Here is an 18,986-nt window from a genome sequence, read left to right on the forward strand (position 1 = left end):
GATGAGTTTTTGACTTAGGAAATTTGGTTAATTTGAACTTAAATACTTCCATGTGGCTAGAGGTTGTTATATTGGACAGTGCAGCTCTAGCCCTTTAATTTTTTTTTAAGTTTATTTATTTCATTTTGAGGGGGAGAGAGAGAATCCCAAGCAGGCTCTGCACTGTCAGCACAGAGCCTGACATGGGGCTCCAAATCACAAACCGTGAGATCCTGACCAGAGCCGAGACAGAGTCAGATGCTCAACCCACTAAGCTACCCAGATGTCCTAGCCCTTTAATTTTGTTACATGAAAATTAAATCTAAAAGATTGTTAGATATTTTTGTCAAAATATGTAGGTGAACCTACAATGATAGCTCATTATCACCCAAAGTCCTTTGTTTGCTTTAGAGTTCACTCTTGGTGTTGTATATTCTGAGGGTTTGGGCAAATGTATAATGGCATGTTTCCATCATTATGATCTAATATGAAGTCTTTTCACTGACCTAAAAATCCTCTGTGCTCTCCATCTTTTTCTCCTTCCCTCTCCCCAACTCCTGGTAACCATTGATCTTTTTGCTGTCTCCATAGTTTGCCTTTTACAGAATCTCATAGTTGGAATCATACAGTATGTATGTAGCCTTTTCAGATTGGCTTATTTTGCTTAATATGCATTTAAGATTCCTCCATGTCTTTTCATGGCTTGATCGTTCTTTTATTTTTAGCGCTAAATAACCTTCCGTTTTCTGGATGTTTCCCAGTTTATCCATTCTCCTTCTGCAGGACATCTTGGTTGCTTCCAAGTTTTGGCAAAGTTTTAATAAAGCTGCTATAAACAACTGTGTGCAGGTTTTTGTGTGGAAAGGTGTTTTTAAGGAAAAAATTTAAGACTGACTAGAGCATACCTACAGACATAAATACTAGCAGAAATTAATTATAAATAACTAATTTGTAAAGGCAAATTACAAATAAGACTTAATTACAAATAAGACTATAGAAAATATAGTCTTAAGAGCAGGAAATATAATTATGTATTGTATAATCTTTAGAGGAAAACTTTCTTAAACCTAATTAAAAAAGGAACCTACAATAGCAGAAATAAAGGAATTATTAATGAAATAATAGGATTCTGGAAAAGGGGAAAGATCTTCATGGAAAAGGGGAGGCACTTATGACGTAAGAGGAAATAGCAGGAAATAAAAGAAGTCAAGGGAAAGTAATTTTTAAAGGGTGTCTCTTCGGGACACCAGGGTGGTTCAGTTGGTTAAGCATCCAACTTCGGCTCAGGTCATGATCTAACGGTTCGGTTTGTGGGTTCGAGCCCCACAGCAGGCTCTGCTGATAACTCAGAGCCTGGAGCCTGCTTCTGATTCTGTCTGTCTCCCTCTCTCTCGGCCCGTCCCCAACTAGTGCTCTGTCTTTGTCTTTCAAAAATAAATGTTAAAATTTTTTTTTAAATAAAGGGTTTCTCTTATAAACTGAGATCCTTTGCAAAAGGGTATAGTGGAGTTGAGGTTTTGATGAGGGGAACAGGTTTGGAAAAGGCATTTTTTTAACTGATACGCATTCATTAAGTCACTCATCTTTCTTTTAAGGCAGATTCCTGAGCAACGAGACTTAAAACATTCTTTAAAAAATTTTTTTTAATTTAATGTTTATTTTGAGAGAGAGAGACAGAGCATGGGCAGGGGAGGGACAGAGAGACAGGGAGACACAGTCTGAAGCAGGCTCCAGGCTCTGAGCTGTCCACAGAGTCCTACACAGGGCCTGAACTCCCAAGTCATGAGATCATGACCTGAGGTAAAGTTGGATGCTTAACAGACTGAGCCACCTAGGTGCCCCAAAAGTAAAACATTCTTGATTTCTTCCCCTATTTCTCCCTATATAAAAAGTCACATCTTCTCTATCTCTAACATAAAACTGAATCTGAACACTTTAATTCAGCCTCTGTAGGCTCTGTCCTAGGCATTAGTCAAACAAGACCTCAGTCTGTCCTATAGCAATACAAACAAAGCAGGAGAGAGGGTTTGGGAGACAGATAGTAAACCAGTAGATAAACAAGGTAGTGGCAAAACAGTAATAGCTGAGGGATTAACATTGCAGACAAGAATGCCTATTTATGGGGTGCCTGGGTGACTCAGTTGGGTAAGTGTCTGACTTCGGCTCAGGTCATGATCTCACGGTATGTGAGTTCGAGCCCCGAATCGGGCTGTGTGCTGACACCTTGGAGCCTGGAGCCTGCTTTGGATTCTGTGTCTCCCTCTCTCTCTCTGCCCCTCCCCCACTTGTGTTCTGTCTTTCTCAAAGATAAGTAAAACAAACATTTTTTTTAAAATGCCTATTTAAAATAAGGTTGTGAAGGAAAAGCATGGAGAAATACTTGGACCACACATAACAAAGGTTTTGTATTCAGACTATATGAAGAACTAAAAATCAGTAAGATAATAGCAGACAACCGAATAGAAAAATGGGTAGGACACTTCAGCAGGTGATTGACAAAGAAGATATTCATGTGGTCAATAGACATTAAACAGGTTTTTCATATCATGAATCCTCAGTGAAATATAAAAATCACAATGAGATCCCATCATACGCTCACCAGAATGGCTAAAATGGAACGCACTGATAATTTTTTTTTAATTGAAACAATTTTTTTTCTGTTTTTATTTTTTGAGAAAGAGAGCACGCAGGGGAGGGGCAGAGAGAGGGAGACAAGCAGGCTCCTCACTCCTTATGCAGAACCAGATGCGGGCTGGAACCCACAAACCATGAGCTCATGGCAAGAGTCAAAGAGGCTCAACCAACTGAGACACCCAGGCACCCTGCTAACGCTAAATATTAACAAGGATATGGAATAAGTGGGACTCTCAAACTGCTGCTCCTATAAATTGGTACATTTTTGAAATCTGGTATCTCCTAAAGTTGAATATACAAAACTCATGACCCAACATTTTCACTTCTGAGTTTATACCCAAAATAATGTATGTGCATATTCACCACAAGCATGTTCATAGCATGTACAAAGATGTCAGACACTGTAAGCAACCCAAAAGTTGCAAGATGAGTTGGATTGATTGTATAGTCCAATTCAATCATAATATACTATACAGCAATGAAGACAAACATAACAGGTAAATCTCAAACATAATATTGATGAAAGGCCATACGCAGTGTAATACATAGTAAATAATACTACATTTATGTAAAGGTCAAAAGCAGTCACAATTTAATCTATGGGAAAGAAGTTATCTTAGTGGTTATCTTTGTGAAGAAGTGGGTCTAGTAATTGGGACACTCCAAAGATAGGTTAACTTTAAATAATTGCAAAACAGAACCAGTTTCAGTTGTAACACTAGACTATCCCCTTTGTTAATAACATTAATGGTTGTAGTCCATGGGCACCTGGGTGGCTAAGTCAGTTAAGCCTCTGACTTCAGCTCAGGTATGATCTCGTGGTTCACAAGTTCGAGCCCTGTGTCAGGCTCTGCTGACAGCTCAGAGCCTGGAGCCTACTTCACATTTTGTGTCTCCCTCTCTGCCCCTCCCCAGCTTATGCTGTCTCTCTCAAAAATAAAAACATTAAAAAAAATAAAAAATTTAAAAAGTTCACATTTGTATGACATGAGAAGAGTGTAATGAAGTGAAATAAATTATAAGATTGTTAATCGCCTCCAAGTTAATTCACTTCAGTGTAGTGGTTCTTAATCCTGGCTATACATCACAAGCACCGGGGATATGTAAAGAGTAAACTGATTTGCAAGCCCTGTCTCCAAGGGGCCTGGGCATTTGTCATTGGTATTTTTAAAATGATCCACAACACCTCACACCCATTATAATGGCTGGTAATTAAAAAAATAAAATTAGGGGCGCCTGGGTGGCTCAGTCGGTTGAGCGTCCAACTTGGGTTCAGGTCACGATCTCGTGGTCCATGGGTTCGTGCCCCGTGTCGGGCTCTGGGCTGATGGCTCAGAGCCTGGAGCCTGCTTCTGATTCTGTGTCTCCCTCTCTCTGCCCCTCCCCCATTCATGCTCTGTCTCTGTCTCAAAAGTAAACGTTAAAAAAATATATTTTTTAAATAAAAAAAAACTAAAATTAAATAAAAGTGTTGTGAGGAGGTGGAGAAAATTGGAACCCTGTAGACTGTTGATGGGAATGTAAAATATTGCTGGTGCCATGGAAAACAGTATGGGACTCCTCAAAAAAAAAAAAAATTACCGTGTGGTCCAGCAGTTCTCACTTCTGCATTTCTGGGGTGTATCCATAAGAAATGAAGGCAGGGTCTTGAAGAGATAACTATACACCCATGTTTATAGCAGTATTCATAATAAGCAAGAGGTGGAAGCTAACCAAGTGTCTGTTGAGGAAATGAATGGATACACAGAATGTGACATACAGATAATTAAATATTGAACTTTATAAAATGAAGGAAGTTCTGACATGCTACAATATAGATTAATCTTGAGGACATTATACTAAGACAAATATATGATTCCACTTAGATACCTAGAGTAGTTAAATTCGTAGAAACAGGATGGTGGTTGCCAGGGGCTGGGGTGAAGAGAGAATGAGGAGTTATTTAATAGGTATAGAGTTTCAGTTTTGCAAGATGAAAAGGTTCTAAAGATTAGTTGCTCAAAAATGAATATACTTAATACCACTGAACTGTACACTGAAAAATAGTTAAAATGGTAATTTTATGTATTTTATCATAATTTCTTTAAAAAGATCCAGAAGTGATTAATAATGTGGTTGAGAACTAACACTGCTTTAATTTTTTTTTTTTACATTTATTTTTGAGGAACAGTGAGACAAAGTGTGAGTGGGGGAGGGGCAGAGAGAGAAGGAGACACAGAACCCAAAGCAGGCTCCAGGTTCTGAGCAAGCAGTCAGCACAGAGCCTGATGCGGGGCTCGAACCCATGAACTGTGAGATCATGACCTGAGCTGAAGTTGGACGCTCAACCGACTGAGCCACCCAGGTGCCCCTAACTAACACTGCTTTAATGCAAACAAATACACTGGCTAAATCTAACACTGTTCTAAAAAAATGGACAATTTATTTAAACTCGCTTTTTGTTTCATTGATGTACTTCGTAGTACCTTTGCTCTTTTATCCTTAAAGTAATAATGCTGTGTAGGAATTTTAGATATTGTCTTACTGAAATACGAAGTTTTACTTTAGATATAGTAATATGCACTAAAGACTAGCATTTTAATATGTGTCATATTTCTTTCTAATAGGTTTTAAAAGGCACACTTTAGGGGTGCCTGGCTGGTTCACTCTGTTGGAGCATGTGACTCTTGATCTCAGGGTTATGAATTCAAGCCCCACGTTGGGCATGGAGCCTACTTAAAAAAAATAAATCACTTAAATTAGCCAGAAAAATCCTTTATTTTGCCTTTCTTCTTTCACTGAATTAATAATTGTAGAGTAACTATAAACATTCCTGTTAATTCTTTTTTACCAGGAACTTACAGACTTTTCCTGTTAAGACCTCAGTTTGTGTTTTAGAAAGGCAGAAGAAATACTGTGAAATTTTAAATACCTTAAATCATCCAAAACTAAGGCATACATAATGAAAGAACTCTTAGTACTTACATAGAAAAAGGTGTGTATTTGTGTAAAAATGGATTCATTTATCATTTGGCTTTTTTGTCTTAATCATGATGTACTGCAAAATATAATACCACTCTTTAACCCTTTTTAGTTCCTATAGAAACTATATTAAATGTGCTTTGAAAGTAACTTAGTTTTGTATTTGTGTTTTAAGGACGTGTATTTGTAGGCAACATTGTACTATCAGTGTTTGACGCAGTTAAGAATGTCTCTGTCAAGTCGACAAACAGCAATTGTTAACCCTCCACCACCAGAATATATAAATACTAAGAAAAATGGGCGATTGACAAATCAACTGCAGTATCTACAAAAAGTTGTCCTGAAGGCTTTATGGAGGCATAATTTTTCCTGGCCTTTTCAGCAGCCTGTCGATGCTGTGAAACTAAAGTTGCCTGTAAGTGTGTCCTATGATTATGTTAACTATAAAAGAAAAATCCCATAGATCTCTAAAAGAAATAAACTAGTCTTTAATATTATAAAATGTCTTTAATAAAGATGATTTATTCCGTACCACTGAAGAATTTCCCAATGAGCATTTTTTTTAAATGACAAAGCTCATTTTTCTAAGCATTAATTCTTATTTTAACAGTTTGTAGTAAATTATAGTTAATGCTTTCTTGTTATAGAGTGTGTCACTTTTTTTTGAATGTGTCGTTTGACCTTTTGATGCAAGGTTGTCATGAATGGCACCTTCTCCATGAAGTTGCTCTTGACACTTCTTGTCTTAGAAGCATCATACATAAGACTTAGAGGCATCATACATAGAATTCAATTTTAGGTCTTTTGTTAGGAATTTTTAGCCATCTGGTAACAGAACAGTTAAGTAATTTGTTAAGTAGTAAACCATGGCACTGGGATTATACTTTGGGTCTGTCATACTTCCTAAATTCTAGGTTTTTCTTCATGCCTTTCACTTTTTATTTTCCAGTATAGTTCTACTCTTATGTTCTTGTCTTTGTTAGTCTTATTTGTTGTTTATTTTTTTCTCTGAAAAAAAATGCCATGGCATTCAGCTTTGTTTCTCATCACAAAGGTTTTGTTTTCTAGATTATAGCCTTTTAAAGGTAATCAATTGCTCTTTCTAGTTACACGTATATAGCTTCTTAAATTTCTTTGTGTACCAATAGTTGTGATGAATTTGTTCTTACTACTAACATTTAGAATTTTTTCATGAAAACCACAGGATTATTACACCATTATAAAAACCCCAATGGATTTAAATACAATTAAGAAGCGCTTAGAACATAAATATTATATGAAGGCTTCAGAGTGTATAGAAGACTTCAACATAATGTTCTCAAATTGCTATTTATACAACAAGGTATGTAAGGTTTATGTTATACTTGATTATTTTTTTGGTCTTACATATAGAGGATGTACATAAAAAGTGTGCTGATTTCAGTTTTCATACTTTGATTTGGGGTATTTTACATTTTTTTTTTATTTAAAAAAATTTTTTAACGTTTATTTTTGAGACAGAGAGAGACAGAGCATGAATGGGGGAGGGTCAAAGAGAGGGAGACACAGAATCTGAAACAGGCTCCAGGCTCTGAGCTGTCAGCACAGAGCCCGACGCGGGGCTCGAACTCACCGCGAGATCATGACCTGAGCCAAAGCGAGATCATGACCTGAGCCGAAGTCGGACGCTTAACTGACTGAACCACCCAGGTGCCCCTGGGGTATTTTACATATTTTTAAGGATACGGGTGTTTTTTTTGCTGGATTTCATAATTTTCATGTATCAATATTTTTTCATGATCTATTTGCCATAATTTTGCCTGAAGAGGGAGGGAGAAATTCCCAAGCTGACTCCACCTTGTCAGTGCAGAGCCCAACATGGGACTTGATCTCACAGACCATGAGAACATAACCTGAGCCAAAATGCCAATGATAGCTGGTTTCTGTGAATAAAGTATCATTTATGTGTTCTTTACCATACTTCTGCCATTTCAGTTATAAATGATAAACCAATCTAAGTTAAATGTTCATGGTATGGATTCAAACAAATTACGTACATCTAAACTTCATGACATGCCAAGTTAACCTAAAGATGTGTTCTATTCCAGTAGTAGTGTTTGCATTTGTGTTGATGCATTCGCTTGTCTGATACTGTATGTGGACATTTTGACCCTAATTTTCACTTTTGCTTTCATCCGTAAAACTGGATTTGTGTATTAAGCTTTTTCTCCATATAGTATTCCTGTTTCCTAGAGTACTGCATCCTTTTTAAGCTGTTCCATATCTAAATATTTTAAAACTTGCATCCCATTTACTCAAAATCACTAGTGATGCTGAAGTGTAATAGAAATTTGGTTCCCAAACTTTCAGTGCCACCTTAAATTTAAGACTCTTAACAAGAACCATATGATCCTCTCAATAGATGCAGAGAAAACATTTGACAAAATACAGCATCCTTTCTTGATAAAAACCATCGAGAAAGTAGGGATAGAAGGAGTATACCTCAAGATCATAAAAGCCATATATGAATGACCCAATGCTAATATCATCCTCAATGGGGAAAAACTAAAAGCTTTCCCCTAAGGTCAGGAACAAGACAGGGATGTCCATTCTCACCACTGTTATTCAACATAGTATTGGAAGTCTTAGTCTCTGCAATCAGAAGACACAAAAGGCATCCAAGTCGGCCAGGAGGAGGTCAAACTTTCACTCTTCGCAGATGACATGATACTCTATATGGAAAACCCAAAGGATTCCACCAAAAACCTGCTAGAACTGATGCATGAATTCAGCAAAGTCGCAGGCTATAAAATCAACGCACAGAAATCAGTTGCATTCGTATACACCAACAATGAAGCGATAGAAAGAGAAATCAAGGAATTGATCCCATTTAGAGTTGCACCAAAACCCATAAAATACTAGGAATAAATCCAACCAAAGAGGTGAAAAATCTATACACTGAAAACTATAGAAAGCTTATGAAAGAAATTGAAGAACTCACAAAAAAATGGAAAAAGATTCCATGCTCCTTCATAGGAAGAACAAATATTGTTAAAATGTCAATACTACCCAAAGCAATCTACATATTCAGTGCAATCCCTATCAAACCAGCACTTTTCACAGAGCTAGAACAAATAATCCTAAAATTTTTATGGAACCAGAAAAGACCCCAAATAGCCAAAGCGATCTTGAAAAAGAAAACCAAAGCAGGAGGCATCACAATCCCAGACTCCAGACTTCAAGCTATACTACAAAGCTGTAATCATCAAGATGGTATGGTACTGGCACAAGAACAGACACTCAGATCAATTGAACAGAATAGAGAACCCAGAAATGGACCCACAAACATATGGCCAACTAATCTTTGACAAAGCAGGAAAGAATATCCAATGGAATAAAGACAGCCTCTTTAGCAAATGGTGCTGGGATAATTAGACGGCAACATGAAGAAGAATGAAACTAGACCACTTTCTTACACCATTCACAAAAATAAACTCAAAATGGATGAAAGACCTCAATGTAAGACAGGAAGCCATCAAAATCCTCAAGGAGAAAGCAGACAAAAACCTCTTTGATCTTGGGCACAGCAACTTCTTACTCAACACATCTCTGGAGGCAAGGGAAACAAAAGCAAACATGAACTACTGGGACCTCATCAAAATAAAAAGCTTCTGCACAGCAAAGGAAACAATCAGCAAAACTAAAAGTCAACTGACAGAATGGGAGAAGATATTTGCAAATGACATATCAGATAAAGGGTTAGTATCCAAAATCTATAAAGAACTTAACAAACTCAACACCCAAGAAACAAATAATGCAGTGAAGAAATGGGCAAAAGACATGAATAGACACTTCTCCAAGGAAGACATCCAGATGGCCAACCGACACATGAAAAAATGCTCAACATCTCTCATCATCAGGGAAATACAAATCAAAACCACAATGAGACACCACCTTACACCTGCCAGAATGGCTAGCATTAACAACTGAGGCAACAACAGATGTTGGCGAGGACACGGAGAAAGAGGATCTCTTTTGCATTGTTGGTGGCAGTGCAAGCTGGTGCAGCCACTCTGGAAAACAGTATGGAGGTTCCTCAAAAAACTAAAAATAGAACTAGCCTACGCCCCAGCAATTGCACTACTAGGCATTTATCCATGGGATACAGGTGTGCTGTTTTGAAGGGACACATGCATCCCATGTTTATAGCAGTACTATCAACAATAGCCAAAGTATGGTAAGAGCCCAAATGTCCATCGGTGGATGAATGGATAAAGAAGATGTGGCATATGTATATATATATGTGTGTGTGTGCGTATATATATATATATATATATATATGCACACATACACAATGGAGTATTACTCAGCAATCAAAAAGAATGAAATCTTGCCATTTGCAACTACGTGGATGGAAATGGAGGGTATTATGCTAAGTGAAATTAGTCAGAGAAAGACAAAAATCATATGATTTCACTCCTATGAGGACTTTAAGAGACAAAACAGATGAACATAAGGGAAGGGAAATAAAAATAATATGAAAACAGGGAGGGGGACAAAACATAAGAGACTCATAAATATGGAGAATAAACTGAGGGTTACTGGAGGGGTTGTGGGAGGGGGGATGGGCTAAATGGGTGAGGGGCATTAAGGAATCTACTCCTGAAATCATTGTTGCACTATATGTTAACTAATTTGGATGTAAATTTTAAAAAATTAAAAATAAAATCAAAAATAAATAAAATAATAAAAATAAAATAAAAAATTTAAGACTCTTAGTCAATATGAATTTTTTTAAAAAATCAGAACTAATGGTATTCTGAAAGTGCCATTGGAAACTTCGTTTTAATTTAACAATGTCAAGTGTATTTTTACATTTAACATATTAAAATGAAGTTCAGTAATTTTCCTGACATACCTAACTCGAAGTCAGTGTTCTCTGCTTTAGGCTTTTTATCAGTACTGAGTAAAGCAAGTGGAAGACTTCCAAGCAGGTAGTTAAGATTTAAAAACTGAAAGAAAAAAAAAAGGGGCAGCTGGATGGCTCAGTCATTTAAGTGACCAACTCTTGATTTTGGCTCAGGTCAGGCTCAGGTCACCCTGGGATTCTGCTGAGGGTGGAACCTGTTTGGGAGTCTTTCTCTCCCTGCCTCTTTGTCCCTCCCAGCTTGCGCCCATGCACACATGCTCTCAGAATAAATTTTAAAAAAAGATTTAAAAACTAAATTAGCTCTGCAGTGTCATTTTATCACTTAGAGTTAATTGAAAACAATCACATCAAGTCAAGTCATGTACTTTGCACAGCCATGAATGTATTTTAACTTATTTGTGAGGTAGAAATTTTAATTTCTAAAACCTTTCTGTATTAGTAGGATTGGTTGGATTGTAATCCTCTATTACTCATAAAGGCTACCTGGGTTATTTTTAGAAGTTACATGTTACATTCTAACGTGACTTGTTAGAATTTAAAATATGAGCCGCTGCACTATTTTGTAAACTTAATTTAGAAGCAATAAATACTGTTTAGTAAATACTAAGAGTACTGTGTCACTGTCTTCTCTAAGGTAGCCTGAATTGTTGACCATGTTGTAATCTTATATATTTTCTAGCCTGGAGATGACATTGTTCTTATGGCACAAGCTCTAGAGAAGTTGTTTAGGCAGAAATTATCTCAGATGCCACAAGAAGAACAAATTATAGGTGGTAAGGAAAGAATAAAGAAAGGTAAGACAGAAAAGTTTTATGTTTTCTTTCTTTCTCTGTGTTTTATATTATATGAATGTGTACATGTGCATGTATAAATATAATGACTAGAACTAAATAAATCCCTCAAAGGAGATAGGCAATCCGAAGTCCTTCTATATCCTATTTATTGGTATAAGGTGTCCATTTAAACAGTAAGGCAAACTTTGAAAACAAGGATGGCTATCATACAAGATTAGAGAGGATTGTCTCGATTATGGCCTTGGAGTCTGAGATTTCCTATAGCACAGTGCCATTCACATAGTAAGCACCCCATAAATTTATTAGTATTTTTAGTGGATCTTGTATCTGTGCTATACTAATAAGAGGGCAAAAATTTTCAATGTTCCTTGTACCAAAGATCCCATAGCTAAGAAAGAAATGTTACTGTTGTGTCTGAGGATTCGCCTATCTTTTAATTCAAAACATACAAACAAACAAACTTTAGAGGGAAATATTTTACAGCTAATAATCATAATACTTAAGTATGGAGTTACAAAACTAATCTTAGGTATTCAGTTGGATTTATGGTAGAGGTTAACCAAAGTTGTCATAGATGAAATGTTGGTTTATTTTTAGATCACTGCAGGTGTACATTTTGGCTAAGTTTCTTAATCACCATTCCATGTTAGTTTCTTCATGTATAATATCAGGAAAATATTTAGCTTTTGTGTTTGTAAAGTATATAGTTAAGTGGCTGGGATATAGGAGACTTATACCACTATAAGATTGTTTTAATTGATAATAATGTGTGCTTTTTTCCTTTTTGTTGATAGATCTTTAAGATGGGTCATGACTTAAAGCTTTACCCAATCCTGTGAGACACTCACTGTTTATTAAAGTTATTATTTGATTCTCACCTTTGGAAAAGGTTGTCCTTAAGCCTGACAGTAAATGGCCTAGGGTTCTGCAAGAGTATATGAGTGTGCCATTTAAATTGTTAAAGCAAAGTGATAATTATTGCTGACTTAAATGATCAAGCATGGTAAAAATTATTTATCTTTAGAATGCTTCCCTTAAAAAAATATTTAATACTTTCTTGGTGGTTAAGTTGTAGCTACTTGTTTCAGATGCTCAGATTGTTGCTAAAAGCATAAGATTCCGTCAGACAAAAGTTCTTTGACTTTGTTTTTCTGTCATTATGTATTTGGATGTTTGTCACTTAAAATGCACATATTGTGATGGTTACAAAGATGTATAACCAACCTAACTCTCAGCTTCAATTTACATTTTAGTTAGAAATAAAACTTAAAAAAAAATAAGACATGCATTATAATAGATGTCAGATGAAATTACACATAGTATGTGCTATAGTCCAAAAGAGTAAGAAATTCACACTGGCAAAGCTGGGGAAGGCTTTAGGGGTGATAGAAGCTGAGTTTGGTCTTGAAGGATTGGTAGAATTTCCAAATAACTTTTTTTAGGAGTTTTCTACTGCCAGAGTCATGTCATTTTTATGCACAGTGGTAGGTAAATTGTCATATGACAGCCAAGTAATGTAGTTATGTGTTGATACATTATGGCAAAGAAGAAATTTAAATTTAGTACATTAAACTGAATTGATAGATGAAATACTTGAGTAACTTTTAGGTGCCACCACGCTGGTCAGCATTCTTGAGATATAGCAAACAGAACAAAAACTTTTGCCATCTTGGAGTTTACATCGTAGTAGGAAAAGAGAGGCAAACAAACATGATGGGTTCAGAGTGGGCCTCATTAAGAAGTTAAGATTTGAACAAAGAAGAATATTCCAGGCAGGGGGATCAGCTAGAGCAAAGGTCTATAAAAGGATTCTTTCCATCTCTGTCACTTTGGGCCATTGCCTTCATGAGCTGGATCAGTCTTCATGTGACAATATTTAAGTAATATTTTTCTATTCTCATATTACTTGATCTTAATCAGTATTTGCTTTAGAAGGCTACTGTCTCTTTCTTGAAATGCCTTTATTCTTTGTACACACTCTAGTTGTGTGAGCTTACTTCCCATTCTGTAGTCCTCTTGGCATTATCATTCTTTTCTAAATACTGAAAACAAACTTTTTTTTTTGAGAGGGAGAGAGCAGGGGAGGGGCAGAGAGAGAAAGAGAAAGAGAATCCCAAGCAGGCTTTGCACTCTTAGTGCATGGGGCTCGACATGGAGCTCAAATTCACGAACCATGAGATCATGTCCTGAGCTGAAATCAAGAGTCAGACGCTTAACTGACTGAACCACCCTGGTGCCCCTATTCTTTTCTATTCGATTTCTAAAGTATTGGGGTTTTCTTTTCAGGGCTTGATATTAGTTATCCTTTTTCTAAATTCCATCTGTATGCTATTAATCCTCAAATCTATATCTCTAACACAGTCCTCCCTGAGAAACCAATTATTATCTTCAAGTCACTGGACATTTCCACTTGGATGTCTTATACACATCTCTCATTTACCTTGCTTATAGTTAAACACTGAACTTCTTAGGTTATTCTGTATAACAGAAAATGGTACTAATAAACAGTTATTCAAGCCAGAATAGAAGTTGTTCTTGATTCCTTCCTTCTTTGATTCTTTCTCCCCTTCTGTTCATTAGTAATCATTTGAATTCAATCCTAAGATTGTTTTTGCAATAATACTAACTTGGGCTACAATCTTCTTAGCCCCTGTGATCTTGATTGTTCTGTGTTCTCTACACAATAGCAAAAGTAGTCTTTTATTTTTATTTATTTTTAAGTTTATTTATTTTGAGAGAGAGAGCATGAGCAGGCGAGGAGTAGAGAGGAGGGGAGAGAGAATCATAAACAGGCTCCACCATCAACACAGAGTCTGATGTGGGGCTTGAACCCATGAGCCATGAGATCATGACCTGTGCTGAAACCAAGAGACGGACGCTTGACTGATTGAGCCACCCAGGTGCCCTGCAAAGGCAGTCTTTTAAAAATAAACTATACATCAAAAAATAAAAATACATCATTAACCTGCTTAAAACCTCCTCTATAGCTTCTCATATTAAAATGAAGTCTGAATTCCTACCGTGGCCTTTTGGGATTAAATCTTTGCCCATTTCTCTATTCTCATCCTGAACTACTTTCATCTCACTCATTGAAGTTTTCCCTACTGATTGTCTTGGAATACAGTTTTACTGCCACCCCATTCTCTGGCTGGTTACTTCTTTCCAGTAACATCTGAATTGATACCTCTTCAAAGAGACTTCTTTGGCTATCTTCTTTATAGTAGGTCTCTGTCTTTTGTCAGTACTCCCATTTATTTCCTTTCTAGTGCTTAGCATCAATTGTAATCAATTTGATTACTTTTTTTTTCTATTTCTTATACTAGACAATATGGCCAACAAGGACAGAAACTCTCTATCTTGTTCATTATTGTGCCTGAGCACTTAGAATGGTGGCCTGATACATAATAAGCATACAATAAATATCCATTGAGTCCTCTTATGTCCCAAGTACTGTATTAGGCACAAGGGATATTGTAGAGATCAAAACAAAGTTCCTTTCCCCTCACAGAGCTTTTTGTTTTTGTTGAGGAAATTGGTAACACTAAGTAAATGTAAGTATTTCTCATTATACTTATCTGTTTAGCTCCTGAATTCAAAGAGCCACAGTTGGAATATCAAAAGATAGGAGGTTATCTCAGTCTCTTTGGTTCCTAAGTTTTAGTTAGTGAGTAATGAGAAATAAGAGATTGAGGAATACCAGCCCTGTCTTAAAATATATTCAAAAATATTTGGTTCCTGAGTTTGTTAAGAATTTGGAGGGTCGGGGATATCTATATATTCTATGTCAAATGTGATAAGGGCAAAGAAAAAAATAAGAATAAGAGAACAAGAAAGTGGTGGGAGTGGAAGGAGAAAGTTGTTCTATATAGGGTGGCTTGAGAAGGTAACATTTCAGCAAAGGCATGAAGGGAATGTTGGAGTGAGCTGATGAGGCTATCTCCTTACAGGCAGAGCGAATTGTCTGCTTATGCTAACCAAATTTGAGGACAGTAGGCCAGTAGGCTAAGTGAAATTAGTGAAGGGGTGGAGTGATAGGAAGTGCGGTTGGGAGGAGGGCAGAGGTGGGGACGTGGGGGAGGAGCATAGGTAGAGAGATGACAGAGGTCCTTACAAGGCATTGTAGGGACTTTGGCTTTTATTTGAAAAGAAAAGATTAGAAGTCATTGGGCATTGAGCAGAAGTGTCATGATCTTATTTGAATTTAAAATATCACTTCGAGGGCTATTTTGAGAACAGACTACAGGATGTAAAAGCGGAAGAAAGAAGGGCTCATAGGATACTACTGTAGAAATCCAGTTAAGAATTGATGCCTGGGACCAGGGTGATTACCACTTGTAATTGTAATCAGATTCTGGATAAGAAGATAGAGCCAAAAGAGTTTGCTGATGGATGGGGATATTGGGTTTGAACGACCGTGGAGTCAAAGATGACTCCAAGGTTTATGGCCCGAGTGATTAGAAGAATGGAGTTACCGTAGCAGCCCTCTTGGTGTAGTGGGAAGCACATTAGTCTCATAGTCTGAAGAATGGAGTTACCTGGATACAAGGATGGACTTTTGAAATAATAGATTTCAGAGCGATGTGATCCAAATGTCTTAAGTGTTGGTGTTCTCTGGGAACATACAAGGCAGAAGACCATACACAGTGGTTCCTTCGGCAGAGTCATCTGAAGGATATATTGATAAGAAGATTATGTTCATATCTATTGTTTTGTGTTAACCAATGATGGGCTCTGTCATAGTTTTAAGGTTCTTGGATATTTATGCAGAGCATTCTGGAGACCTCACATCGTATTATGTAGTTTGTCTCCAGGATGTCTAAAATTTACTGAAGCTACTCACAGAGCTCTATTAGTGTAAATTTAAGCCAGACACCTTTCTGAATAAAATTGATAAGTCTTCCATTAATATCAGGTTTGAAGTCTCTAATATTATATCTAAATTGGTCTAACAAATGTTAGCAAGTACCTGTGGGAGGGTTTCAAAGGAGAATGGGAGTTTCCTGTGTTTATATTGCTAAAAAGCTGAACTAAGTGAATTAAAATAGAATACTAATAGAAAAATAGTTTTATATTTTACTCATATTTACTCTGGTTCACACTTTACTAGGGATTCAACATAATGTAGCAGTTCCTTCTGGTAAAGAAAAACAATCCCCAAAAGCACTGGACAAAGTATTTAAGCAGCAAGTGATTCCCTCTGTATTTCCTAAGACATCTATTTCTCCTTCAAACATGTCACAAGGTACTCTATTCAACACTACCTCACAAACAGTGGCCCAAGTAAGTTTACTATGACTTTAAAATGTTTCAGTGTAAGGGATTGTTGTAATGACTAAACCTTTTTTTAAGTTGATCTGAAAATTGGTCTTCAGTATACTACAGTCAATCTTTGTGTACATTTTTTAACAGATCTAGAATGTGAACCAAATTTTAGAGATTTTTAGGTAGAATTTGAACTGGCTTATATATTTTTATATTAGTATCAGTTGCCCAACTACCTAGTTTGTGTGTGTTATGTAACTTCTTTTGAATCATAACTTGATGGGTTGATAATTTAAAATTGTATACCGTAGCTGATTTCAGGTATTCAGAACTTGTTTTTGCATAACAGTGACTTTTATTGCTTCCCATCTCTCATTGATCTCAAAGGTTTGCATAAGACCATTCTTTGGGATGTAGGAAGAAAATATTTGAGCTATTAATTTACCTGTAGAAAAGAAATTAACTTTTACTAATATTTAATATATAGACGACATGGTACTGATAATTTTTTCCTTTTTTTTTTGTTTTTTGTTTTTGTTTTTTTTTTAACTGTAGGAGTAACCATCAAAAAAGTTTGAAAACTGTTGCTGTGAATGTCACTTTAATTACAGTTGTTGTTATTGAATTGTTTCAGGTTACAAGGGGTGTGAAGAGGAAAGCAGATACCACAACTCCTACAACTTCAGTAGTTAAAGCAAGTGGTGAATCTTCCCCAACACTTGCAGAAAAAAAATCAGTGAAAATGCCACCTACGAAAGAAAATGTGCTGAAGACCGTTTTGCCGGATTCTCAGCAACTATGTAAAGTCATAAAGAGTGTTGAAGTGACCGAACAATTAAGGCACTGTAGTGAGATTCTTAAAGAAATGCTTGCAAAGAAACACTTGTCCTATGCATGGCCCTTTTATAATCCTGTTGATGTTAATGCTTTGGGGCTCCATAACTACTATGATATTGTGAAAAATCCAATGGATCTTGGAACTATTAAGGTAAATGTTTTCTTAATAGGAAGAACTTCTTTTCTTAATTATAAAAGTATTCTTGTCGTTGTAAATTATTTTTTCAAGTTAGTTAACAAAGAGTGTAGTCTTGGCTTCAGGAGTAGAACCCAGTGATTCATCTCTTACATATATCCAGCGCTCATACTGAAAAAGTGCCCTCCTTAACGTCCATCACCCATTTAACCCATCACCCCACTCCAGCAGCCCTTAGTTTGTTCTGTATTTGTCTCTTATAATTTGAAACCCTCAGTGTTTTTATCTTATTTTTCCTTCCGTTCCCTTATGTCTGTTGTTTCTCATATTCCACATATGAGTGAAATCATGATATCTTTCTCTGACTTAATTTCGCTTAGCATAATACCCTCCAGTGCCATCCACATTGTTGCAAATGGCAAGATTTCATTCTTTTTCGTCACTGAGTAGTATTCCAGTGTGTGTGTGTGTGTGTGTGTGTGTGTGTGTGTGTGTGTGTGTGTGGAGAGAGAGAGAGACCATATCTTCTTAATCCATCAGTTGATGGAATTTTGGGTTTTCTCCATAATTTGGGTATTGTTGATAGTGCTGCTATAAACATTGTGGGTGCATCTGCCCCTTTGAATCAGCATTTTTGTATCTTTTAGATGAATTCCTAGTAGTGCTATTGCTGGGTCATAGGGTAGTTCTATATTTAATTTTTTGAGGAACCTCCACAGTTTTCCAGAGTGGCTGCCCCAGTTTGTATTCCCACCGACAGTGCAAAAGGGTTCCCCTTTCTCCACATCCTCACCAATATCTGTTGTGTCCTGAGTTGTTAATTTTAACCATTCTGATTGGTGTGTGGTGCTATCGATGAGGTTGAGCATCTTTTCATGTGTCTATTAGCCATCTGGTTATCTTCTTTGGAAAAGTGTCTATTCATATCTTCTTCCCATTTCTTCACTGGATTATTTGTTTTTTGGCTGTTGAGTTTGGCAAGTTCTTTGTACAATTTGGATACTAACCCTTTATCTGATATGTCATTTGCAAATATCTTCTCCCATTCCATCAGTAGCCTTTTTGTTGACTTTCCTTTGCTGTGCACAAGCCTTTTATCTTTATGAGGTCCCAATAGTTCATTTTTGCTTTTATTTTCCTTGCCTCTGGAGACATATCAAGCAAGAAGTTGCTGTGGGCTAGGTCAGAGAGGTTGCTGCCTGTTTTCTCCTATACGATTTTGATGGTTTCCTGTCTCACATTTAGATCTTTCATCCATTTTGAATTTACTTTTGTGTATGGTGTAAGAAAGTGGTCCAGTTTCATTCTTCTTCATGTTGCTGTCTAATTATCCCAGCACCATTTGCTAAAGAGACTGTCTTCTTTCCACTGGATACTCTTTCCTGCTTTGTTGAAGATTAGTTGGCCATATATTTGTGGGTCCATTTCTGGGTTCTCTATTCCATTGTTATGTGTGTCTGTTTTTGTACTGATA

The 18,986-nt window shown here is 36.6% G+C and overlaps 1 protein-coding gene across 6 annotated transcripts in view; it reads left to right on the forward strand.

The window, feature by feature from the left end:
* The window catches only part of BRDT (bromodomain testis associated), an 81,153-nt gene that overhangs the window by 6,557 nt on the left and 55,610 nt on the right, over nucleotides 1-18,986 (forward strand). For 3 of the 6 annotated variants that reach the window (XM_040470964.1, XM_040470961.1, XM_040470967.1), the window contains exons 3-8: nucleotides 5,447-5,587; nucleotides 5,750-5,989; nucleotides 6,779-6,916; nucleotides 11,163-11,277; nucleotides 16,385-16,557; nucleotides 17,174-17,527. In XM_040470964.1, coding sequence (XP_040326898.1) covers nucleotides 5,801-5,989; nucleotides 6,779-6,916; nucleotides 11,163-11,277; nucleotides 16,385-16,557; nucleotides 17,174-17,527 — 969 coding nt within the window. In that variant the 5' untranslated portion in view covers nucleotides 5,447-5,587; nucleotides 5,750-5,800. The remainder of the gene's footprint in view (nucleotides 1-5,446; nucleotides 5,588-5,749; nucleotides 5,990-6,778; nucleotides 6,917-11,162; nucleotides 11,278-16,384; nucleotides 16,558-17,173; nucleotides 17,528-18,986) is intronic. The other 3 variants (XM_040470966.1, XM_040470963.1, XM_040470965.1) reach the window with 1 other exon arrangement.

Source organism: Herpailurus yagouaroundi, unplaced genomic scaffold, assembly GCF_014898765.1.
Source record: "Herpailurus yagouaroundi ecotype Mexico unplaced genomic scaffold, PumYag 77, whole genome shotgun sequence".
In the NCBI taxonomy this organism is placed as follows: Eukaryota; Metazoa; Chordata; class Mammalia; order Carnivora; family Felidae; genus Herpailurus; species Herpailurus yagouaroundi.